The following is a 26809-nucleotide window of genomic DNA, read 5'->3' on the forward strand; positions in this document are numbered from 1 at the left end:
CTATCACACGCAAGGTCAAGGAGCACTGGAACGTTTCCATCAAACACTTAAGTCTTTGTTGAGAGCTTATGGTACTGAGATGGATAAGGATTGGGAGGTGGGGTTGCCTTGGTTACTGTTAGCCGCTAGGGAGGTTTCACAGGAGAGCACGGGTTTTAGTCCAAATGACCTTGTGTTTGGACATAGGGTGCGTGGGCTTTTATCTGTTCTCCAGGATGACTGGAAGTCTCCCGAGCCTCCTCAGTCCCTGTTATCATATGTGTGTGATTTTCGGTGCCGCTTGTATGCCGCTGGTGAAATGGCTAAAGAGAAGCTATCATCTTCACAGGACAGGATGAAGAGCATATTTGATCACCGAGCTGAGCCTTGTCACTTTAGTCCAGGTGATCAGGTTCTGGCTCTGCTGCCAATTGTTGGTTCTCCTTTTCAAGCCAAGTTTCAAGGTCCATATACAGTGGTGCGCCAGTACACCGAGAAAAATTATCTAGTTGCCACTCCAGAACGGAGGAAAGCACACCAACTGTGCCATGTCAATTTGTTAAAACCCTATTATGCACGTTCCTCTGAGACTGAACAGTGGGAGTCTACAGAGGATGTTAAAACTGTTCTTATGGCTGATACTGTTATTTCCCTGGGTTCTGGTCATGCTAGGTCTGTGCATGAGGAGGAAGATGTTCCTGGTCCCGACGATTGCATACTGCAGGGTAGATTGAAAAATTCAGAGACACTGTATACAGTGGGGAAAAAAATATTTAGTCAGCCACCAATTGTGCAAGTTCTCCCACTTAAAAAGATGAGAGAGGCCTGTAATTTTCATCACAGGTACACGTCAACTATGACAGACAAAATGAGGAAAATAAATCCAGAACATCACATTGTAGGATTTTTAATGAATTTATTTGCAAATTATGGTGGAAAATAAGTATTTGGTCAATAACAAAAGTTTCTCAATACTTTGTTATATACCCTTTGTTGGCAATGACACAGGTCAAACGTTTTCTGTAAGTCTCCACAAGGTTTTCACACACTGTTGCTGGTATTTTGGCCCATTCCTCCATGCAGATCTCCTCTAGAGCAGTGATGTTTTGGGGCTGTCGCTGGGCAACACGGACTTTCAACTCCCTCCAAAGATTTTCTACTGGGGTTGAGATCTGGAGACTGGCTAGGCCACTCCAGGACCTTGAAATGCTTCTTACGAAGCCACTCCTTCGTTACCCGGGCGGTGTGTTTGGGATCATTGTCATGCTGAAAGACCCAGCCACGTTTCATCTTCAATGCCCTTGCTGATGGAAGGAGGTTTTCACTCAAAATCTCACGATACATGGCCCCATTCATTCTTTCCTTTACACGGATCAGTCGTCCTGGTCCCTTTGCAGAAAAACAACCCCAAAGCATGATGTTTCCACCCCCATGCTTCACAGTAGGTATGGTGTTCTTTGGATGCAACTCAGCATTCTTTGTCCTCCAAACACAACAAGTTGAGTTTTTACCAAAAAGTTATATTTTGGTTTCATCTGACCATATGACATTCTCCCAATCCTCTTCTGGATCATCCAAATGCACTCTAGCAAACTTCAGACGGGCCTGGACATGTACTGGCTTAAGCAGGGGGACACGTCTGGCACTGCAGGATTTGAGTCCCCGATGGCGCAGTGTGTTACTGATGGTAGGCTTTGTTACTTTGGTCCCAGCTCTCTGCAGGTCATTCACTAGGTCCCCCCGTGTGGTTCTGGGATTTTTGCTCACCGTTCTTGTGATCAGTTTGACCCCACGGGGTGAGATCTTGCGTGGAGCCCCAGATCGAGGGAGATTATCAGTGGTCTTGTATGTCTTCCATTTCCTAATAATTGCTCCCACAGTTGATTTCTTCAAACCAAGCTGCTTACCTATTACAGATTCAGTCTTCCCAGCCTGGTGCAGGTCTACAATTTTGTTTCTGGTGTCCTTTGACAGCTCTTTGTTTGGTTTTGTCATGTTCTATCTTTCCTGTCTGTTCCCTCCTGGTCTTGTGTTCTTCTTTCCTCTTAAACGTTGCTTCCTGTGTGTAAAGGATGCTGAGGTCATTCATTGGGCTCTCTCCATGCAGACACCTTTATTGATTTTTGTTGTGGTATTTTTGTGGCTTTTTGTTTGTTTGCTTTGGCACCTTTCAACACCTTGCATTATTACATTTATGCATGCATAACAATCACTTACACTACTGATTACACACACCATTGTTAATTGTACTTAGTTTACTTTAGTTAATAAATATATATTTTGGTATTCCTTGTATCCACGTTGTCTCCCTTTTGTTACAAACTTTGAGCCGGTTCGTGACAACGGAAAACCCAGCCAACTGTATATTATCCATGTCGTCGTTCAACCACGACTCTGTGAAACATAAGATATTACAGTTTTTAATGTCCCGTTGGTAGGATAGTCTCGAACAGAGCTCATCCTGTTTATTCTCCAGTGATTGAAAGTTGGCCAATAGAACAGATGGTAGAGGCGGGTTACCCACTCGCCGACAAATTCTCACAAGGCACCCGGATCTGCGCCCCCTATATCTCCGTATTTTCTTCATGCGAATGACAGGGATTTGGGCATGGTCCGGGAGAAACAGTAAATTCTTTGCATCAGACTCATTAAAGAAAAAATCTTCATCCAGTTTGAGGTGAGTAATTGCTGTTCTGATATCCAGAAGCTCTTTCCGGTCATAAGAGATGGTAGCAGCAACATTATGTACAAAATAAGTTACAAACAATGCAAAAAAACACTAAATATCACAATTGGTTAGGAGCCCGTAAAACGGCAGCCATCCCCTCCGGAGCCATTATGTCGATGGCTAAATCTAGCCTTTAGAAGTTGCTAAACCCAAACAAGTTTTTTCAAGGATGGAGTTGAGGAGCAAAGAAAACTTTGCACTGGAAATAAATATTGCCTTTCGTGATTGACCTTTAAACGTTCCATTGACCAACCTTCTAGGTCTAACCTTCTCATTAGCCACCAGAGAACCAGGTAAGCAGACTGAATTACAGTTAGTGATCATATCTGCTCATTTCTGATATAAACATACAGTGCAGCAATGTATGCACCTTTACTGAAATATCCCATGGATAGGAGAGCAATATCTAACTCTTCCTCACTCTTACACAGCCCGGGGTTATGGAATCTCAGCAGGGCCAGGCTCCAAAAACAACAGCCAGTATTCATTCATACACTCAAATCATTATTATTGGTCACATACTCATATTAAGTAGATGTTATTGTGGGTGTAGCGAAATGCTTGTAAATGCTCCCTATACCTTGAAACCTATAGCAGCCAACAGCACAGACACCTGTTGATGACCATGGCCACATACACAATCTTCCCCCATACTAAACTAAAGGGCACAGGTTAGGGAAAGAAGGAATCTAAAAACACAAGTTCCCTCTACTGCAGGTATGGAAGTAAACATTGGAGGGCTAAGATCGCCATCTTGTGCAAGAGTTTATGAAGACAGGAATGAAGGTGAAATCTATATACTTCTATTATTTATTTCTATTAGTTATCTATTATTTTATTTTTCATTTATAACATTCAATACAGACATGTGCATAGCAGCAAGTTTCAGGCAGTATCAGGAGGGGGCATACGTTTCAGGTTCAAGCTAAAACAAAGACAGTACAGATTCACACAATCAAATTCATGACAAAATATGGACGATGCTGATAGTACTTTGCTAAAAATAGAAAAACTGATAATTTGAGTTAATCTTAGAACAGGGCTGCTAAGTTCATATGTTTTTGCGTGCTTGGCTGCGATGCAGCAGAAGAAACCCACACGTCTCTGGTGAGGGAGGGAGAGAGGACCTTGGGCATAAACAAAGCTGTCGCGCTAATTCTAACCCTGACCATTGTGTAACATGCTTTAGCACACTGCCGCCTCACACCGCCTACAGCAGTGTGGCGGCCAGACCTGATTTACCGGGCCAACCATACCCAAGGCACAGCATCTCTCCCCCGTCATAGGACTACGACACACTTCAGGATCATGCATAAGGAACATAAAAGTAGTCTAGACTAAGCAACACAGACTAAGAGACAGAGAGAGAAAGGAAGAGAAAGGTGAAAACCATGAAAACACCAGTTGTAGTCCTTCTTCCAGTGTAATAGTGTATCAATCGAACATGCCAGGGAACTTGTTATTACAGTACGTGGTGAAGTTAAACTCCTCCACTGTAAAGTCAACGTCCTTCCACTTCTTGGCTAGTTTTCTTCCCTCTGGAGTCTCCATGGCAAAGTTCTCGATGGCCAGAATGGGCAGCAGGGCAATCTCCTTATATACCATTTCCATTCCCCATTGCTGTTCAGATATAAATATATAAACAAATATACTGATGTAGATTTCCATATATAAGCATGTTAAAAGACAATAGAATAGTCCTAGTAACATAAGATAAACGGAAAGGCTGCGGATACAAATTCTACTGGACCTTTCTTCCCGGGGTGTAAAAGTCCCGAAGTTTCTGTGCATGTGCAAGATTCTGTATTTACGCACAGTCTCTGCTCTACTCCTAGAGAACAGGCTATTCTGGCGAATGGTTCTCGTTTAATAAAGTGAGATCAAAGCTGAATCAATTTCTGCAAGATCACATAATGATAGTATTGTACATAACAGAACTGAATATACACTGAGCGTACACAACATAAGGAACACCTTCATAATATTGAGTTACACCCCCCTTTGCCCTCAGAACAGCCTCAATTCATCGGGGCATGGTCTCTACCAGTGTGCCTGGCACCTACTACCATACCCCGTTCAAAATCACTTAAATATTTTGTCTTGCCCATTCACCTCTGAATGGCACACATACACAATCCATGTCTCAATTGTCTCGACGATTAAAAATAATTATTTAACCTGTCTCCTACCTTTCCGCTACACTGATTGAAGTGGATTTAACAAGTGACATCAATAAGGGATCATAACTTTCATGTGGATTCACCTGGTCAGTCTATGTCATGGAAAGAGCTGGTGTTCATAATATTTTGTACACTCAGTTTAATAGCATAGTATAATAATAATAATAATAATATGCCATTTAGCAGACGCTTTTATCCAAAGCGACTTACAGTCATAATACAATAATGTTACTGTAAGACAAAAAACACCACCTCAGGTTTTAGAATGGTGACCTTTTTCTCTCATGCAGCCACAACACAACAGCGCGCCACTAGACAAAATATCTGCCTACGGATCCGCAGCCTCGGCCTAAAATAAAAAGCTAGAGATTAACGGCCAACCTCACCCTGCCACAGGCAGCACAGCTGATCACACGGCCTGGCTCCCAGTCCTCAAAAGTCTTCAGAAGGGTCTGCCCATTGGTTTTATAGTACCTCCTGAAAACACACACACATGCACATGTTAACTCCTCACACACAAACACACTGATGCAAAAACACTTCCAATATGTGACAGTGACAGTATCGGGACAGACATTAGAGAAACACAACTTACTCAAAGTCAGGGTTGATGTTGACATGGTGTGCGTTTTCAATTACTTTAATGTCATTGCCGAAGGCCACGAGCACAAAACAGCCTCGACACGAGAGCTGAATGCTAGCAGCACTGAAACGACCCTTCTTCTTGATCTTCAACTGTTCTTTCAACTGTCTGGTCAACAACGCTTCTGTCTGGAGCTCAGTGATCTAATAGTGGAGACAGAGAGAGAAAAGATCTAAAGAAAAGGAGATTAGAGAATGAGGAATTGGCTGCCGGGTTCAAAAGACATATACTGGAAAAAAGGAAAGTGAGTGAGTGTAGGTTTTTCCAAAGAGATGAGATACTTGCAGCGGTAGTACATAGAGAAAGATACCAGCCTCACCACCATGAGGAATAGCCTCACCTTCATTTGGAACTCCCTGGGCTCCATCCTCTGCACTTCGCTGATGGCCCTGCCAGTCAATTCCTCCAGACATTCATTGAGATGTTCCCGACGCACCTCCCGCCCCCCTGCCTGGGCCACCACAGAGTAAACGCTGTCACTCGCCCGAGCCCGGCCACTGGCCTGCTGTTGTGCGATCTCATTGGTCAGCAGCCCATAGCGCACCACCAGGTTGCATTCTGGGATGTCCAGGCCCTCCTCAGCAACGCTGGTGGAGATCAGGAGGTTGAGGGAGCCCTGGCGGAAGTTTTTGATTGTGTCCTTCTGCTCATTCTACAAGCGCACCCACAGAAACACACAAACAGAGGTCAGTTGTTGGTATGACACAGGCATTGGCACTTTCCAACCCACCTTTCTATACCTCCAAAAGTTCTGACTGTGTTTAATGTCAGGTTACCTGGGTCATGTAATTGATGCCGTTGCCAGCGCCTGTCAGAATGGCTGCCCTGATACCAGCACGCTGCAGGGCTGGGTTCTTGGACACCCAGTCATACAAGCAGTGGGTGCTTTTACGGGTCTTGGAGAAGAGGATGCCTCTGGAGTGCTCACCCTGGTCAAACTGCTCCAGCAGGGTGCTCTGAAGCTTCCCCATCTTAGGGTTTTCAAACCGGTCATCGCCTGCCAGTTTCCTCAGCTCCACCTCGTTCTCTGTTGAGGATCAGGACACTGACTATCAATGTTCAGAAGTTGAACTTCCTATACTCTTAATATTCCCAAGAATCACACGCATACAGTATGTGAGAAAGTGGGAGAGATTGTTCCAAGGGAATTGCAGGTTCTCACCCTGGTAGAGTCCAAGCAGGAAGAAGTCGGTTCCATCCATGGCAGTGGAACTCTTGGTGCTATAGTAGGCCACTAGGACCCTAAAGGCATCCACCATGCGCACTGTGTCGTTGATGAGCAGGGCGTCGTTGTACTGACGCAGGTGGAGAGCACACTGGGCCAGTAGTCTGTTCCTGTCCGTCACACCTACACCAGGAAACACACATGCAAAATAGGTTTTAATATGGAATTCAAAAGTATGGCATTGACTGAGGAAGGTTCCTTGTGTGATTTGGTGCATGAAAATGATTCCTATGCTTTGCTTCTATAATGTGGTATTATTTCATATTAAGAGGATGATTTACCCTTCTTCTCCAGAATCACCACGTCTGCCTCATACTCCTGCGTGCCAAACTCCCTGATAGAAAAGGCCCTAAGGCCATGAAGTCATGGATAAACTGCATCATGAACTTCAGGTGATCCCCAAATGGGTCCTGAGACAAAACAACAGGAGTTTGTTGAATTCAAACCAATACCGCTCTCAAGTTCAAAGGCTATATGTTTATAGAACAGAATTGAACTCACCTGAGGTCTTCTGTCAACGATGTCAAACCTTTTCCTGGGTCTGGGGACCTTTTTCTTCAGCTCAGGGGCATACACTTTAGACGACACAATCACTGAGTCCAGGTTGTCACAAATCTGAAGGCGATAAATAACGAAATTAGCTAACTGTAAAGGGTAAACATAAAGTGTTAGATCTAGCTCACATTCCATGAGGGTAGCCCCCTCGTAGTCCTTGATGTAACCAAGGTAACGACTCTTCGTCACTTTGATGTCTTTGGGAAATCCCTGTGATGACAAAACAAGCCAGAGGGGAGAGGTCAGAGGTGAGGTAGAGAGAGAGGTACATGTTATCATCCTATACCATACCTGCTTCTTGAAGTAGCCAATGGCGTACTCATCAGCGTAGGTGAGGAAGTACAGGATGCTGTGCTTGATGTGGTACTCCTTTAGGTGGTTCATCAGGTGAGTACCGTAGCCCTGAAACCACAATGGCAAACAATCAGGGGAAAATGTCGGCCTCTTGGTCCAACACATACATTCAAACTCTGACAGATACCGTGAGTACAATAACAAGCCATTAAGTCCAACTTACCCAGCTAATTTATTTCAGTATTTGTGCTGTTGCATGTAAAGGAGAGGTGTGTCCATACCTTGACTTGCTCTGTAAAGCCCTGGGTTGGGAACATCCTGAAACAGATGCCCCCGATGACACGGCCATCCTTGATTAGGGCCAGCGTCTTGTGCTTCCTGGACAGAGAACAGTCCAAGAGAGTGGGGAGAAATGGTCAAAAAAAGCTCATTTCAAGAAGCTTCACTGAAGACATAACAGGAGAGAGAAACTGTTAAACTGTCTACGTACGGGTCAAACACTAGGCGTGTGATGTACTCTTTGGGCATGCGAGGCAGCTGGTGGGAGAAGACGTTCTGCAAGCCCACCAGCCACATCAGGATCTTCTTGTTGGACTTCTGGGAAAGAGAGTTCCCTATGACATGGAACTCTATGATGCCCCGCCTCTCCTCCAGCCTGGCTGTCTCATCACGAGCAGCATTGGCAGACAGCAGACTCGTCTAGCAGAGAGTGACAGTGATTATCAACATAGTTCATTATTATATTCATTCTAACAAACATCCCGTTTCCATACTTAGATGTTAGACTTGATAAAATATATCAGTCAACATAAATATTCATGTTGCACTGGCGAATGGACATTAAATGACGCGTCTCAGTCTTGGGCAGCACTTACCTCTGGGCCCAACATGGTAGCCGGGTCAGTGATGGTCATCATTACCTCGTTGACCAACTCCATGGGGATGTCGCCCATCACCCTGATCCTCTTGGCGTCCTCCAGGGTCAGAGCTTCTGGAAGCTTCCTCTTCTCTCCTGAGGGGAAACAGTACAAAACATTACTATAACCACCATGAATTTATATGATGTTTATGTGTCTGAGGCTATCACACGGAGGCATTGGAAATACAAGCTCCCACATCAACAGGTAAGACATAAAAACAAACGTCAGCTATTACTTCACACCCAGTACAAAGCAAAAGTTAGCTTGGCGGGGCTGCCAGAGTTACTGACCTGTTATGGGCTCGGCCACGCCAGAGTCCAGCCCCAGACTGCCTAGCGAAGAGCCACTGTTCATGCCCTTAGAGATGGAGGGCGAACCCGACACTGCAGCAGGGCTGATCACTGCCAGGATCAGAAACACAGGACAATGACCGAGACCAGACAGGATTATTGAAAATGGAGAGAGGGAAAAGTATAATATTATCACACATTACATGTTGTACAACCTATAAGTGGTCCTCTGTAGCTCAGCTGGTAGAGCACCGGCGCTTGTAACGCCAGGGTAGTGGGTTCGATCCCCGGGACCACCCATACACAAAAATGTATGCACGCATGACTGTAAGTCGCTTTGGATAAAAGCGTCTGCTAAGTGGCATATTATTATTATTTATAAGTGCCTTTATGGATCTTATGAGAACCACTTATTTAGTTGTAACAGGTACCCCCTACCTAACTGGTGACCCAGCTGGCCCCCCTCTGAGGCAGGCATGGTGAAGTCAGCCTCCCAGATGGGAGAGTTTTCCCCATAGATCTCCTCCTCTAGCATAGACAGAAACCTGGGACACAAACACTTTGTTACAATCCACAGATTCACAGCGTCCATCTCACTCACTCCAGAATCTTGGTTTGATTGTAACTCGAGGGAGAAACACAATAAGTATCAACGTGACACCACGTACTTGGGAAAGTGTGTGAGGATTAGTGTGTGTTTCTCTGGTAGGAGCTTGTCCTTCTCCACTCTAAACTTCTCCAGGAGCTGGCGGCGCGTCACGGTGAAGATTGACTTGAGCAGACTGCGGCCAAACACCTGGGTGGTCTCATAGCGCGGCAGGCTGTCGTTACTCTGGGGGACATGGCAGTAGCACAGCCACCTGGGAAACAAGACACAGATTAGATTACAGTAGTTGTGAGTCACTTTTGATGGGAACAAAAGGAGAAGTCAGCAGTGAGACCTCTACATTAACAGAAAATAAACAAGATGCAATACAACAACAAAAAACAAGATGCAATTCATTGCAAAAAAACAAACATTTTCCACAACAGATGTCACACACACCTGGTGTAGTCCACTTTGTAGGCTGTGCCATCATCCTTCTGGGACCGCTGGCGGAACTGTGTGGGAGTCTCCAGCTTCCAGTAGTTGAGGCACAGGAGGAACATCTTGGAGAGCTCAAACATTGTCTGCCTCTCTCTGGGTGCCAGGTGGCTGAATTTGTACTGAACGAAGTTCAACACTCCCTGAGAAACAAAATAAAACAAACTTGTACAAAAAATATTTTACTGTTGGGCAAGAAGGAAAGAACAGCTTGACAAACAGGTAGGAAGGAGACTTGTCTACCTGCTCTATGTTGGGCTTCTGAAAGGGGTGTCTCCCCAATGATCCCTCCACTATCGGCTGACTCATCTGCAAGATGCATTTTCTCAGCAGCTGGGGGATAGAGATGAAAAGAGAGAGAGGGTCAAGATGTGCAAAGCCAGATATTGACTCCAGTGGCAGGAAAGTGGAGGTTATGGCCATTTACACTTGTCTGTCTGGTTGGAATGGAGGGAAGTGATGTCATACCTTGAAGAGGTAGAAGTAGACCTGCTTGGTGTCAGTGTCCTCCTCCTTGTGCACAGACATAAAGAGGTTCTCCACATCCACCACCATCCCCAGCAGCCTGTTGATCTCCTCCTCTGACACGTTCTCTAGGTGGGACACATGGGCCGCTGCACAGGAGGGGTTCAATAACAGATCAGCATCTTAAAGTGTCAATCAGCAGTTGAAACAATAGCAAAGGAACTCCACACAACTGTTTAGGTAAAAAGTTTATGAATGGGGCTGGAGAAAAGTAACTACTCTCAAATTCATAGACAGAGCTACGTATGCGAGGACTGACCATCCATGATATTAAAATGATTGTTTTAACCATGTTTTTAGGCTATACAGTGTTTCTTTACATTTACATTGTTTACAAACATTGGAGTAAAACAAGCTTCTATTTTGGGTTCTGATGGGGTAGGACAGTTGAACTAAGCTCATTAAGCATTTATAAGTTATAGTCTTCAAGAATCAATAGGTACATATCATTAATTTATAAGCACAAAAATGGATGTAGCAACTGCTGACTGCCCCTTTAAAGGGGGAATAGCTAAGGATTGTTACTTTACTACTCACTCAATAAAGAGATGAGGCTGAAACCTACATTGTGCAATTTATATGATCATAATTGCTATTATGGAATAGCATACACATTCTATATCTATGATGTGTATTGATGACATTAGGTTCAGTGTGATCATGAAGCATATCTATCCTTCAAACTAGTGTTGAGTCATAAGGCAGCCTACCCAGTGCATGCCCGCAGCTGCGGCAGGACTCGCTCAGGCTGGCCGCTTGTTGCTGTAAGTCCATACTACGGGTGGCTGGCGGCGGTTGTGGGTTCTTCCAGCCATTGCACTTGCATGTGTCACTAGCCTAAAGATAAGAGGAAAATAAATCAGAAGCCCACACTAGCATAATAAAACAGATTCATGCTAGTTGGCTGCCTAGCTAGCTACTACCAAAGTTGGTTAGCCTTGCTGTTGATAACTATATTCTTGACAGTAACGTTAGATACGCATGTACGCCATATACATTTATGAAGGATATTATTGCATGTTAGAAACCAAATGCAAATGATAATGATGTTTTGTTTCTGTTTGTTTAGATGGTTGTGCAAGTAGGGGAAATGGCTAGTTAGCTAGTAATTGTTTTGGTGAACTTGGCTATGCTAGCTAGCCTAGCCATATAGCTAACGTTAGCTATTTAGCTACCTTGCAAGCGGAGAAGACTCCGAGTTTCTCGAGCTTTTTCACCCGTGGAAAAGCTCTGACTTGGGCTTATTTCTGACTCGCCCGCTGTTGTTGGCTAAGACCTGGTCTGACTGGGTCACTGTTCCCCGATCCAGATCCCGCCCCAGCAGTCCCACCAGACTGAGCTTGATGTAGCCGGGGTTGCAAGACAGCTGAATGGCGGGTAGCTACTGGTAACTTTTAGCAACTGTGGTTAGTTGTTTCCAATGTTATTTCACGCTTAAGAGTACCTGTATTTGAGCCAGCTAGCTACCTACCATTCAGCTGTTTTTCTAACTTCATTATCCGAGGCATTAACGTTAGGTGGTTGGTAGCTGCTGTACTTAATTACAGCTACTGATTGCAGTCTGCCACCCAGATAGCTGGCGTTGGGTAAGTTTGGCTTTATACTTAGCTTGGGCTTTGTCGAGTAAGGCTTAAACTATGTATTTAGATTGTAGTTAGGTATTATAGGTAGGCATCGTGGGCTGTTGTGGGTAGTTGTTGTATGTAGTTATTGTAGGTTACTTTTGTATTCGGCGGTGCCGGGTGTAACACGAAGCTAGCTAGCTAGCCAACTCACCTCCTGGACTAGCTGGCTAGTAGCTATTAGCAACGGTAGCAACTAAATACAATATCCTTTTAGCCAGCTACATTCGTTCGCAGCGACGCCGTTTTTCAAACAAAGTCAACACAGCAGCCATTGCTAGCTAGCCAACACTACCAGCTAGCTGTACTGTAGTAGCTAAATACAATATCTTTGTGCTAGCTAGCCAACGTTTAATCATTGCTGCGTTATGAAAGAACTAGACACGGACACAAATTATCTGTTTAGTGTGTTAACACACTATTTGTAGTTTGTTGTAACCAAGTATTGGTGCTAAACTGTGTGTTATTGGATGATAGCATGCTAGTTAGCTATGGCGTCATAGTTAGCTAGCTGAATAAAGTAAGTTGAGTCTAGTCCTTGAAACATTGAACCGCTGTAGGTTACAACAATTCTAATTTCTAAAGTGGAAGTTGGGAGAGTTTTATTCGGGTGGTTCAGTGAAACAATTATAGTTTCTGAGGTGGAAGTTGGGAGAGTTATATTTTTTTTGGTGAGGGAGGCCTTGCTCTCTCCTTTCCCAGATGTTTAGTTCATTTCATTCCGATCTCCTCTGCATTATTGTAGCCATCTGCTACAGCCTGTCAACTATGCCTCTGCCTATCCCTGTTCTCTCCTCTCCGCACAGGCTACACAAACGCCTCACACCGCGTGGCTGCTGCCTCTCTAACCTGGTGGTCCCTGCACGCACCACACACCTGGAGTTCCAGGTCTCAGGCAGCCTCTGGAACTGCCGTTCTGCTGCCAACAAGGCTGACTTCATCCAAGCCTATGCTACCCTCCAGTCCCTCGACTTCCTGGCGCTGACGGAAACATGGATTACCACTGAAAACACTGCTACTCCTACTGCTCTCTCCTCGTCTGACCATGTGTTCTCGCATACCCCGAGAGCATCTGGTCAGAGGGGTGGTGGCACAGGAATCCTCATCTCTCCCAAGTGGTCATTCTCCATTTTTCCCCTAACCCATCTGTCTATCTCCTCATTTGAATTCCACGCTGTCACAGTCACTAGCCCATTTAAGCTTAATATCCTTGTCATCTATCGCCCTCCAGGTTCCCTTGGAGAGTTCATCAATGAGCTTGACGCCTTGATAAGTTCCTTTCCTGAGGATGGCTCACCCTTCACAGTTTTGGGGGATTTCAACCTCCCTACATCTACATTTGACTCATTTCTCTCTGTCTCCTTCTTTCCACTCCTCTCCTCTTTTGACCTCACCCTCTCACCGCCCCCCCCCCTACTCACAAGGCAGGCAATACGCTTGACTTCATCTTCACTAGATGTTGCTCTTCTACTAATCTCACTGCAACTCCCCTCCATGTCTCCGACCACTACTTTGTATCCTTTTCTCTCTCGCTCTCCTCCAACACTACTCACTCTGCCCCTACACAGATGGTAACGCGCCGCCGCAACCTTCGCTCTCTCTCTCCCACTACTCTCTCCTCTTCCATCCTATCATCTCTTCCCTCTGCTCAATCCTTCTCCCTCCAATCTCCTGATTCTGCCTCCTCAACCCTCCTCTCCTCCCTTTCTGCATCCTTTGACTCCCTGTGTCCCCTATCCTCCCGGCCGGCTCGGTCCTCCCCTCCAGCTCTGTGGCTTGATGACTCATTGCGAGCTCACAGAACAGAGCTCCGGGCAGCTGAGCGGAAATGGAAGAAAACTAAACTCCCTGCCGACCTGGCATCTTTTCACTCCCTCCTCTCTACATTTTCTTCATCTGTTTCTGCTGCTAAGGCCACTTTCTACCACTCTAAATTCCAAGCATCTGCCTCTAACCCTAGGAAGCTCTTTGCCACATTCTCCTCACTGCTGAATCCTCCCCCCCCCCCCTCCTCCCTCTCTGTGGATGACTTCGTCAACCACTTTGAAAAGAAGGTTGACGACATCCGATCCTCGTTTGTTAAGTCTAATGACACTGCTGGTCCTGCTCACACTGCCCTACCCTATGCTTTGACTTCTTTCTCCCCTCTCTCTCCAGACAAAATCTTGCGACTAGTGACTGCAGGCCGCCCAACAACCTGCCCGCTTGACCCCATCCCCTCCTCTCTTCTCCAGACCATCTCCGGTGACCTTCTCCCCTACCTCACCTCGCTGATCAACTCATCCTTGACCGCTGGCTATGTCCCTTCCGTCTTCAAGAGAGCGAGAGTTGCACCCCTTCTCAAAAAACCAACACTCGATCCCACTGATGTCAACAACTACAGACCAGTATCCCTTCTTTCTTTTCTTTCCAAAACTATTGAGCGTGCCGTCTTTAGCCAACTCTCTTGCTATCTCTCTCAGAATGACCTTCTTGATCCAAACCAGTCAGGTTTCAGGACTGGTCATTCAACTGAGACTGCTCTTCTCTGTGTCACGGAGGCTCTCCGCACTGCTAAAGCTAACTCTCTCTCCTCTGCTCTTGTCCTTCTAGACCTGTCTGCTGCCTTTGATACTGTGAACCATCAGATCCTCCTCTCCACCCTCTCCGAGCTGGGCATCTCCGGCGCGGCTCACTCCTGGATTGCGTCCTACCTGACCGGTCGCTCCTACCAAGTGGCGTGGCGAGAAGCTGTCTCCGCACCACGTGCTCTCACCACTAGTGTCCCCCAGGGCTCAGTTCTAGGCCCTCTCCTTTTCTCCCTATACACCAAGTCACTTGGCTCTGTCATATCCTCACATGGCCTCTCCTATCATTGCTACGCTGACGATACACAACTAATCTTCTCCTTTCCCCCTTCTGATAACCAGGTGGCGAATCGCATCTCTGCATGTCTGGCAGACATATCAGTATGGATGACGGATCACCACCTCAAGCTGAACCCTGGCAAGACGGAGCTGCTCTTCCTCCCAGGGAAGGACTGCCCGTTCCATGATCTCGCCATCACGGTTGACAACTCCGTTGTATCCTCCTCCCAGAGTGCGAAGAGCCTTGGCGTGACCCTGGACAACACCCTGTCGTTCTCCGACCAACATCAAGGCGGTGACCCGATCCTGCAGGTTCATGCTCTACAACATTTGGAGAGTACGACCCTGCCTTACACAGGAAGCGGCACAGGTCCTAATCCAGGCACTTGTCATCTCCCGTCTGGATTACTGCAACTCGCTGTTGGCTGGGCTCCCTGCCTGTGCCATTAAACCCCTACAACTCATCCAGAATGCCGCAGCCCGTCTGGTGTTCAACCTTCCCAAGTTCTCTCACGTCACCCCCCTCCTCCGCACACTCCACTGGCTTCCAGTTGAAGCTCGCATCCGTTACGAGACCATGGTGCTTGCCTATGGAGCAGTGAGGGGAACGGCACCTCCGTACCTTCAGGCTCTGATCAGTCCCTACACCCAAACGAGGGCATTGCGTTCATCCACCTCTGGCCTGCTGGCTCCCCTTCCTCTGCGGAAGCATAGTTCCCGCTCAGCCCAGTCAAAACTGTTCGCTTCTCTGGCACCCCAATGGTGGAACAAGCTCCCTCACGACGCCAGGACAGCGGAGCCACTCACCACCTTCCGGAGACATTTGAAACCCCACCTCTTTAAGGAATACCTGGGATAGGATAAAGTAATCACCCCCATGGTAAAGTGGTTATCCCACTGGCTATAGGGTGAATGCACCAATTTGTAAGTCGCTCTGGATAAGAGCGTCTGCTAAATGACGTAAATGTGCCCTTGAGCAAGGCACTTAACCCTAATTGCTCCTGTAAGTCGCTCTGGATAAGAGTGTCTGCTAAATGACTAAAATGTAAATGTAAATGTCTGTGCCGCCGGGTCCGACATATCAAAACGCACGCTTCACTGCAGCCTGTTCCACTCAATGGTACGTATACACATCATTGGTTCCACTCCACCCCTTTTTTGGGTCGCTCACCTCTCCCCTCGCCCTGGATTTGAAGAAAGGCAGTATGGGTACTGTAGTCTCAGTGGCCCCTGCAGTCTGCCTAAATTATTGAAAGTAGCCGGAATTGTCAAAGTTTGCAATGAAAACATACAAATGCATTTACATAGAACAATACAGAATTACACTGTGTTGAATTAGCTACACTATTTATTGACCACCATTGAGTATAAATTCTACTTTAACGATCCAGTAGAGGTCAGTAGAGCACACTAACTTTCTAACTTCAATGAGGACTGTTGTGAGAGGTTCTTGTGTAACATGTAGGATAAATAATCGAAATAACTTAAAATGTGTACTTATCCCTTTGCGTTTGAAATGAAAGGTTTCAGCTTTGGGGCAACAGCTGTTTACAACTAGTCTGGTAAAGTATAATCTGCCCCAGCCATTACTGTCATGTCAGAGAGAGAGCAAAGGGGTTTTGGCCAACTAAATCCACTGGCGGGACGACGACGACCACGACTGTGGAGCAGGAATGTGAGGAATTCAGTCAGACCATAGTGTGAGATTTTTCAGCAGAAAGAATCTCACTGAGCTCAGCTGGCTTCTTAGACTGATGAGGATCTATTGATGAGATTGAGAATTAGAGAAGATCGAGAATTAGAGAACAAAGGCTTCTGTATGACTGGAAACAACTACGGTACGCCCAACATGTCGGTAAAGATACTCATAGCTGTTAGGTGAAAACTAAGTGAAAAATCTTCTACTCCAATACCCATTGTCATACAACAAATGAGAAGACAGGCAGACAATGAGATACCTCCCCCCTTATTTATTGGTAAAATTACAATGTTGTTTTGCTTTGTTTACCCCTGCCCTCCCCATGTCCCCCATCTCACAGCAGTGACAGCTGAAGGTACTGTTGTGCTAATCATTGATGTCATAACAGACGATCCCTCCCCGATATGAAAAAGTAAAAAAAGAACAGAGAAAAAGAAAAGCAAAAGAAACTGATAAAATCTGAAATCACAACAGATGACAGAACCAGTGCACCCCATACCAGAGAATCTTCAGAAACAAAATAATTGTATACAAATAAAAAAGACATCTTTACATGACAAAAATAATTGAGGATGACAAAGTATCATGTTGAGATTGGGAAGGTATTGTATTGACAGTAACTACTGATTGGTTACATATTTGAAGAAAATAATTATACAAATAATAGCAACATGTTTTCAATACACAATTGTGATTTTGGTCAGGAAAACAAATCTTGCTTTGTGTTTTATTCCACTTTCGTCATTGTATATGAATGATTCAGAGACATTATATTAATACTAAAAATGACTTATTGGTGACAATGATGTTAATGCACTATGTATATGGTTGGATATCATAGATTAATGATTGGAAAACCTTAGGTGGTCTAGTCTTTGAAATCATACTGTTTAACTTGTGCCAAAAATAAGTGAAAGTAATAACAATAATAATAACAATGTAATAGTTCAGTTCATCTACACAACTGCTATATCTGGAAGGAAACAACTGTTCTCCTAACTCCTTATTTGGGGTTGAGGAGTTGAACACTCTCCCTTCTTTTGCCCAAGGGTGACGATCAGGAACAAGACAAAATTAAATCATGAGAATTGCTACATTCACCCACCACCAAACTAAACAGGGTTAGAACAGTGACAGAAGACATACGTTGAAATACTGTGGTATTATGGTAAAGAAATGACAAGAGAGAGGGAGAGACAGAAAGGAGAGGGCCAAAGAGCCTGTTCATTATTCCTCCCAGTTGCGTTTGATTTTTTATTTTTCTTACAGAAATACAGTGAAACAAAGAAGAACAGTGCTCTGTTATGTGCGATTGGTAAGGATTGATATTTTTTTCCTCCCTAAGTGGGGTTGTTGTTTTTTGCCTGGGTGTTGTCAGATGTCCATAGTTTCGTTGCAGATACTGGGTTGTTATGTCCTCGGATAAGTTAAAACAGTTTTAGGTCATCATGTTGGTCATAATTGTGTCATGTCTGTTGGTCGGATCATTGGAACCTTGGAGTTGTGTGTTGACAGTTGATTGGCCTGTGAGCTGGTTTGCTTATCAGTTGATCAGTGCAGTATTGGTGCATGGGGTTGGTCAGACCGTCGGTTGGTTTGACCGTGGGATGTGTTTGTCAGCTGGTCTGGTCAGTTGGTTGATACTGCAGGTTGGTTGGTGTGTCGGTCCAGTTGGTTAGTTCCCACCTCCACAGCACTTGCTACCACCAGCCTGTGGGGCGGCTTCCTGCAGGTCCACTCCTGCCCGGCCACTGGCCCGGCCACTGGCTCCACCTGCTGGCTCGTTCTTAGGAAGCTTCTTGGCTACAGGAGAAGGGAAAAAAAGAAACAGTGAGTAGGAAGCCTTCATGGTTTCTACACATTTAATTTGTTCTGGGAAGAAATGTACACCGAGTATACAAAACATTATGAACACCTGCTCTTTCCATGACAGACTGACCAGGTGAAAGCTATGATCCCTTATTGATGTCAATTGTTAAATCCACTTCAAAATCAAGCGTAGATGAAGGAGAGGAGACATGTTAAAGACAGATTTTTAAGCCTCGAGACAGTTGAGACATGGATTGTGTATGTGTGACAAAGGAGATGATTGTGGACTACAGGAAAAAGAAGAGGACCGAGCACACCCCCATTCTCATCGACGGGGCTGTAGTGGAGCAAGTTGAAAGCTTTAAGTTCCTTGGTGTCCACATCACCAACAAACTAAGATGGTCCAAGCACACCAAGACAGTTGTGAAGAGGGCACGACAAAACCTATTCCCACTAAGGAGACTGAAAAGATTTGGCATGGGTCCTCAGATTCTCAAAAGGTTCTACAGCTGCACCATCGAGAGCATCCTGACTGGTTGCATCAGTCAGGTTCTACAACTGCTAAAAAGGTTCAACTACAACTAAAAATTGTCAAAGACTACAGCCACCCTGGTCATAGACTGTTCTCTCTGCTACCGCACGGCAAGCAGTACCGGAGCGCCAAGTCTAGGTCCAAGAGGCTTCTAAACAGCTTCTACCCCCAAGTCATAAGACTCCTGAACATCTAATCAAATAGCTACCCAGACTATTTGCATTGGTATTCTTTCTTAAAATTGCATTGTTGGTTAAGGGCTTGTAAGTAAACATTTCACTGTAAGGTCTACACCTGTTGTATTCGGCGCATGTGACAAATAACATTTGATTTGTGTATGTGCTGGGTTTGGATTGTGTATGTGCTGGGTTTTTCACGCTTAACAGTTTGCTGTGTATATCAAGAATGGTCCACCACCCAAAGATCATCGAGCCTACTTGACATAACTGTCGAAAGCATTGGAGTCAACATGGGCCAGCATCCCTATGGAACGCTTGACACCTTATAGAGTCAATGCCCCAAAGAATTTAGGCTGTTCCGAGGGCAAAAGCGGGGGTGCAACTCAATATTAGGAAGGTGTTCCTAATGTTTGATATACTCAGTGTCACGATCGTCATTCATAGAGGAGGACCAAGGCGAACATTGAATGCGAACATTTTATTTATTAGAATGATCACACGATCAAAACAACAAAACTAAAACGTGACGTCCCTGGTTACATAAACAAACCCACACGGAACAAGAAACCACAAATAATGAATGCCTAACGGCTACCTAAGTATGACTCCCAATCAGAGACAACGAGCTACAGCCGTCTCTGATTGGGAGCCACCCTGGCCAACATAGATATACAACAACTAGAACATAAACAAATGAAAACTCACACCCTGGCTCAACACACTAGAGTCCCCAGAGCCAGGGCGTGACAGTACCCCCCCCTAAAGGCGCGGACTCCGACCGCGCCAACCAAATACAACAGGGGAGGGACCGGGTGGGCACTCCGCCTCGGCGGCGGATCCGGCTCCGGACATGACCCCCACTACTTCTCTAACCCCCCAAAGTACCCCTGGTCCGGTCTGGCCCTGCTGACCGGAGCTGAACTGAACACTGGTGGAGCGGATTGCTCTAACTCCGGCGTGACGCAGCACCTGACCGGTGCCGGACCCGCCACCGGTGGAACAGGCACGGGCCGTGCCGGACTGACGACGCACACCACTGGCTTGGTGTGGGGAGCAGGAGCGGGCCGAGCCGGGCTGACGAAACGCACCACTGACTTGGTGCAGGGAGCAGGAGCGGGCCGGACCGGGCTGACGACGCGCACCACTGACTTGGTGCGGGGAGCAGGAACGGGCCTGACAGGGCTGACGAAACGCACCACTGACTTGGTGCGGGGAGCAGGAATGGGCCGGACTGGGCTGGCGACGCGCACCACAGACTTGGTGCGGAGAGCAGGAACGGGCCGGACAGGGCTGACGAAACGCACCACTGACTTGGTGCGGGGAGCAGGAATGGGCCGGACTGGGCTGGCGACGTGCACCACAGACTTGGTGCGGAGAGCAGGAACGGGCCGGACAGGGCTGACGAAACGCACCACTGACTTGGTGCGGGGAGCAGGAATGGGCCGGGCCGAGCTGGCGATGCGCACCGTAGACTTGGTGCGAGTGGCAGGAACAGGCCGGACCGTACTGGGAACACACACCACTGGCCCTACGTGGGGATCAGGAACAGGCCGGACCGGACTGGCAACACACGCCAGTACCTCTCGCCGTGCCTCTACATCTTCCACCCCCTCTTCGACCAGTGGCCCCCGTAACCTGGCGGCCTCCTCTGCCAATCCGCTGGGCCGCTCTGCGGCGGTCTCCTGCTGGCCCGTCGTCCACGGCGTTAGCCCCCCCCTAAAAAATTTCTGGGCGTCTCCCCTACCCGTGGACCAGGTCTCCATGTCCCTCGCCAGCCTTTCGCCCTTCTGCCACAATGTCAAGCCCTTCTCTTCCTCACTCGGCTTGACCCAGTCGAGGAGGCGAAGGAGATCTGTTAGGGATCTCCCTGGCGATGGCTCCTGGACACGCTGCTTGGTCACATCTTGGTGGTTTCTTCTGTCACGATCGTCATTCATAGAGGAGGACCAAGGCGCAGCGTTGAAAGCGAACATTTTATTTATTAGAATGATCACATGATCAAAACAACAAAACGAAAACGTGACGTCCCTGGTTACATAAACAAACCCACACGGAACAAGAAACCACAAATAATGAATGCCTAACGGCTACCTAAGTATGACTCCCAATCAGAGACAACGAGCTACAGCCGTCTCTGATTGGGAGCCACCCTGGCCAACATAGATATACAACAACTAGAACATAAACAAATGAAAACTCACACCCTGGCTCAACATACTAGAGTCCCCAGAGCCAGGGTGTGACACTCAGTGTATACATGCACACATAATAATGTGGTACACGTACCTATGGCCATAAAGATCTCATTGACGTTCATGGCCGTCTTGGCTGAAGTCTCCATGAAGAGCAAACTGTTGTCATCTGCGTACGCTTGTGCTTCCTACAAAAAAACAAAGGAAGGACAGAGATCTTTAGAGGTCTATCACAAACATATAGATACACTCAGTAATAACCCAACATTTTGAGAGTTTGTGAGCATTCATGAATATCAACAGAAATGATAAAAATGTCATTTGTAGACATTCTACTGTTTAAACAACCTTAACATTTCCCACTAATAGTCCAGTGGGAGCAGCATCTAACTGTTAGGAGTTCCTCAGTACCTGGAAGTCCACAGCTCTTTTGTTGGAAAGGTCAGCTTTGTTCCCTGCCAGTGCAATGACGATGTTGGGGCTGGCTTGTCGTTGGAGCTCCTTCACCCAGTTCTTTGCGCGTGTGAATGTGTCCTGCACAGGAAAAAAACACTTGTGATTTGATGAAATACACTGCTCAAAATAATTAAGGGAACATTAAAATAACACATCCTAGATCTGAATGAATGAAATAATCTTATTAAATACTTTTTTCTTTACATAGTTGAATGTGCTGACAACAAAATCACACAAAAATTATCAATGGAAATCAAATGTATCAACCCATGGAGGTCTGGATTTGGAGTCACACTCAAAATTAAAGTGGAAAACCACACTACAGGCTGATCCAACTTTGATGTAATGTCCTTAAAACAAGTCAAAATGAGGCTCAGTAGTGTGTGTGGCCTCCACGTGCCTGTATGACCTCCCTACAACGCCTGGGCATGCTCCTGATGAGGTGGCGGATGGTCTCCTGAGGGATCTCCTCCCAGACCTGGACTAAAGCATCCGCCAACTCCTGGACAGTCTGTGGTGCAATGTGGCGTTGGTGGATGGAGCGAGACATGATGTCCCAGATGTGCTCAGTTGGATTCAGGTCTGGGGAACGGGCGGGCCAGTCCATAGCATCAATGCCTTCCTCTTGCAGGAACTGCTGACACACTCCAGCCACATGAGGTCTAGCATTGTCTTGCATTAGGAGGAACCCAGGGCCAACCGCACCAGCATATGGTCTCACAAGGGGTCTGAGGATCTCATCTCGGTACCTAATGGCAGTCAGGCTACCTCTGGCGAGCACATGGAGGGCTGTGCAGCCCCCCAAAGAAATGCCACCCCACACCATGACTGACCCACCGCCAAACCGGTCATGCTGGAGGATGTTGCAGGCAGCAGAACGTTCTCCACGGCGTCTCCAGACTCTGTCACATGTGCTCAGTGTGAACCTGCTTTCATCTGTGAAGAGCACAGGGCGCCAGTGGCGAATTTGCCAATCTTGGTGTTCTCTGGCAAATGCCAAACGTCCTGCACGGTGTTGGGCTGTAAGCACAACCCCCACCTGTGGACGCCGGGCCCTCATACCACCCTCATGGAGTCTGTTTCTGACCGTTTGAGCAGACACATGCACATTTGTGGCCTGCTGGAGGTCATTTTGCAGGGCTCTGGCAGTGCTCCTCCTGCTCCTCCTTGCACAAAGGCGGAGGTAGCAGTCCTGCTGCTGGGTTGTTGCCCTCCTACGGCCTCCTCCACGTCTCCTGATGTACTGGCCTGTCTCCTGGTAGCGCCTCCATGCTCTGGACACTACGCTGACAGACACAGCAAACCTTCTTGCCACAGCTCGCATTGATGTGCCATCCTGGATGAGCTGCACTACCTGAGCCACTTGTGTGGGTTGTAGACTCAGTCTCATGCTACCACTAGAGTGAAAGCACCGCCAGCATTCAAAAGTGACCAAAACATCAGCCGGGAAGCATAGGAACTGAGAAGTGGTCTGTGGTCACCACCTGCAGAACCACTCCTTTATTGGGGGTGTCTTGCTAATTGCCTATAATTTCCACCTGTTGTATATTCCATTTGCACAACAGCATGTGAAATGTATTGTCAATCAGTGTTGCTTCCTAAGTGGACAGTTTGATTTCACAGAAGTGTGATTGACTTGGAGTTACATTGTGTTGTTTAAGTGTTCCCTTTATTTTTTTGAGCAGTGTACATGACAAAGATAGATTTCACAATGGATGTTTGTTTTTCACACAAGAGCTCTATTATATATATCTAGAGAAGTGTCAGTTACGAGAGCAAAGGATACTTGTTGAGGGTTTGAATTTGAATTGTGTCACATGGCTGAGGGAAATGTGCAGCAGCGCTCATAGAGGAAGCCCGCTCCATACTAAAGCTTGGTGACCTTAGACCAGACAGCTGACGACAGGTTTTTAAAAAAAGAAACAAAATGCTGACTCGTCCTAAGGCTTTGGCTAGTGTAAGCACCGAGCATCCTGTCTCTCCAGCCTCACCCTACTGTGGCTCCTGCTGCATGATGTGACTCGGTGTAAAAAAAAAAAACGCTAAATCATAATGAAAGTTCCCAACATCTGTGTGTAGGTTTAAAACACTAGGTGAAGCTGAAAAGACAGTTACTCATTACCCAACTTTTGCAGTGGAATTCTTTGAATGTTATAGAAACGTGAGCGCTCTTTGAGGACAGGTATCCATCGAGCCATCAAGTATTGGTTTCCAGCTGATTTTGTATGTTTGCCCACTGACAAAGACATGATCAGTCTATATTTTAATGGTAGGTTTATTTGAACAGTGAGAGACAGAATAACAACGAAAAAATCAAGAAAAACGCATTTTAATGAGGGAAATAAGTATTTGACCCCCTCTCAATCAGAAAGATTTCTGGCTCCCAGGTGTCTTTTATACAGGTAACGAGCTGAGATAAGCGTGTGTATAAGCGCTATAACAAAAATGCAATGTACAGTAGTAGAAATATTAGAATGAGCTATGTGAATAATACAGTATATGAATACACAGTGTGAAAAACAGTATAAAAGAAACGGGAAGTGTCCAGTGTTTAATGTCTCTATGTACATGGGGCAGCAGAGTTGGCTGCTTGTGTACAGTTGAAGTCGGAAGTTTATATACAGTGAGGGAAAAAAGTATTTGATCCCCTACTGATTTTGTACGTTTGCCCACAGACAAAGAAATTATCAGTCTATAATTTTAATGCTAGGTTTATTTGAACAGTGAGAGACAGAATAACAACAAAAAAATCCAGAAAAACGCATGTCAAAAATGTTACAAATTGATTTGCATTTTAATGAGGGAAATAAGTATTTGACCCCCTCTCAATCAGAAAGATTTCTGGCTCCCAGGTGTCTTTTATACAGGTAACGAGCTGAGATTAGGAGCACACTCTTAAAGGGAGTGCTCCTAATCTCAGTTTGTTACCTGTATAAAAGACACCTGTCCACAGAAGCAATCAATCAATCAGATTCCAAACTCTCCACCATGGCCAAGACCAAAGAGCTCTCCAAGGATGTCAGGGACAAGATTGTAGACCTACACAAGCCTGGAAGGGCTACAAGACCATCGCCAAGCAGCTTGGTGAGAAGGTGACAACAGCTGGTGCGATTATTCGTAAATGGAAGAAACACAAAATAACTGTCAATCTCCCTCGGCCTGGGGCTCCATGCAAGATCTCACCTCGTGGAGTTGCAATGATCATGAGAACGGTGAGTAATCAGCCCAGAACTACACGGGAGGATCTTGTCAATGATCTCAAGGCAGCTGGGACCATAGTCACCAAGAAAACAATTGGTAAGACACTACGCTGTGAAGGACTGAAATCCTGCAGCGCCCGCAAGGTCCCCCTGCTCAAGAAAGCACATATACATGCCCGTCTGAAGTTTGCCAATGAACATCTGAATGATTCAGAGGAGAACTGGGTGAAAGTGTTGTGGTCAGATGAGACCAAAATGGAGCTTTTTGGTCTAAACTCCACTCGCCGTGTTTGGAGGAAGAAGAAGGATGAGTACAACCCCCAAGAACACCATCCCAACCGTGAAGCATGGAGGTGGAAACATCATTCTTTGGGGATGCTTTTCTGCAAAGGGGACAGGACGACTGCACCGTATTGAGGGGAGGATGGATGGGGCCATGTATCGCGAGATCTTGGCCAACAACCTCCTTCCCTCAGTAAGAGCATTGAAGATGGGTCGTGGCTGGGTCTTCCAGCATGACACCGACCCGAAACACACAGCCAGGGCAACTAAGGAGTGGCTCCGTAAGAAGCATCTCAAGGTCCTGGAGTGGCCTAGCCAGTATCCAGACCTGAACCCAATAGAACATCTTTGGAGGGAGCTGAAAGTCTGTATTGCCAGCGACAGCCCCGAAACCTGAAGGATCTGGAGAAGGTCTGTATGGAGGAGTGGGCCAAAATCCCTGCTGCAGTGTGTGCAAACCTGGTCAAGACCTACAGAAAACGTATGATCTCTGTAATTGCAAACAAAGGTTTCTGTACCAAATATTAAGTTCTGATTTTCTGATGTATCAAATACTTATGTCATGCAATAAATAATTACTTAAAAATCATACAATGTGATTTTCTGGATTTTTGTTTTAGATTCCGTCTCTCACAGTCGAAGTGTACCTATGATAAAAATTACAGACCTCTACATGCTTTGTAAGTAGGAAAACCTGCAAAATCGGCAGTGTATAAAATACTTGTTCTCCCCACTGTATGTGTATCTTTGTGTAGGGGTGGCATGTGCCCTTTTTGATAAGAAGGGCACTTTTCCTCCCCTGCCTGACTTGTGTGGATCCCCATGAGCGAAAGAGAGAGAAAGAGAGAGAGGAAGAGAGAGAGCAAAGAAAAGTGAGAGATGGAGTGGGGAAAGAGGAGAGAGAGAAACATGAAGGATGGAGTGTGAGAGAAAATGGAGAGATGAAGAGAGGAAGAGGTTGAGGAAGAGCATGCGGTCTCGTGTCTGTTGGTCTGTATGATTCGCTGCGGTGGGTCAGAGGCTTTCACACGCCTTTATGAATGCTTATTTTGAGCGGAGCCCGTGCTGCCCTAATCTTTAGCGTTCGCCTGAATGAGAAAGCTGATTAAAACCCAATTATATGCTTCAGATTTGGCCTCTAGTAAAGCCTTGGCTGATTGGACACGCTCAGAGTTTGGACTCAGGCCTGGGTGCATGGGATGCCTTGGGTCCCAGTGAACCATGGCTGAGCCGCAAATGGCACCCTATTCCATATATAGTGCACTATTTTTGACCAGAGCCCTATGGGCCCTGGTCAAAAGTAGTGCACTAAATAGGAAATACGGTGTCATTTGGGATGCAATCCATGTGTTTCTGTGGTTGAGGACACAATGCCTTGACGTGCACTGTACTGTGTGAGGACGATAGGGTGCGTGTGGTATGTGAATGTTGGTGTGTGAGTGTTTGTGTGTGTATGTGAATGTGTTTGTGTGTGTGTATATAACTTGTGTTTGCTGTTGTAGATACAGTGTTAAGATTTGCGTTGGGATTGTGTGTGTTTAAATTAAAATAGAACAGAATAGAATCCAC

The 26809-nt window shown here is 46.2% G+C and overlaps 1 protein-coding gene and 1 pseudogene across 2 annotated transcripts; both read right to left on the bottom strand.

The window, feature by feature from the left end:
• Positions 1-3591: 3591 nt before the first annotated feature.
• On the bottom strand, positions 3592-16808 carry LOC311114910 (histone acetyltransferase KAT2A-like; annotated as a pseudogene). Its single transcript has 22 exons — positions 16805-16808; positions 16621-16653; positions 11599-11789; positions 11134-11260; positions 10367-10512; positions 10142-10231; positions 9860-10041; positions 9483-9674; positions 9253-9359; positions 8815-8925; positions 8480-8616; positions 8095-8303; positions 7886-7982; positions 7602-7712; positions 7257-7520; positions 7037-7165; positions 6693-6878; positions 6307-6557; positions 5871-6182; positions 5483-5673; positions 5274-5364; positions 3592-4327 (listed from the first exon to the last, which is right to left on the bottom strand). The product of its transcript is annotated as a histone acetyltransferase KAT2A-like (transcript).
• A 365-nt stretch (positions 16809-17173) lies between these two features.
• Positions 17174-21836, bottom strand: LOC311114911 (ras-related protein Rab-5C-like; the record flags this gene model as incomplete). The annotated part of the gene is made up of 3 exons (XM_084190129.1): positions 17174-18393; positions 21397-21490; positions 21714-21836. Coding segments are annotated over 3 exons (345 nt in total), but the record flags the coding sequence as incomplete, so codon positions are not given.
• Between the last annotated feature and the right edge of the window lie 4973 nt (positions 21837-26809).

Source organism: Coregonus lavaretus, assembly GCF_964263955.1.
Source record: "Coregonus lavaretus genome assembly, contig: HAP1_SCAFFOLD_3364, whole genome shotgun sequence".
Lineage (NCBI taxonomy): Eukaryota > Metazoa > Chordata > Actinopteri > Salmoniformes > Salmonidae > Coregonus > Coregonus lavaretus.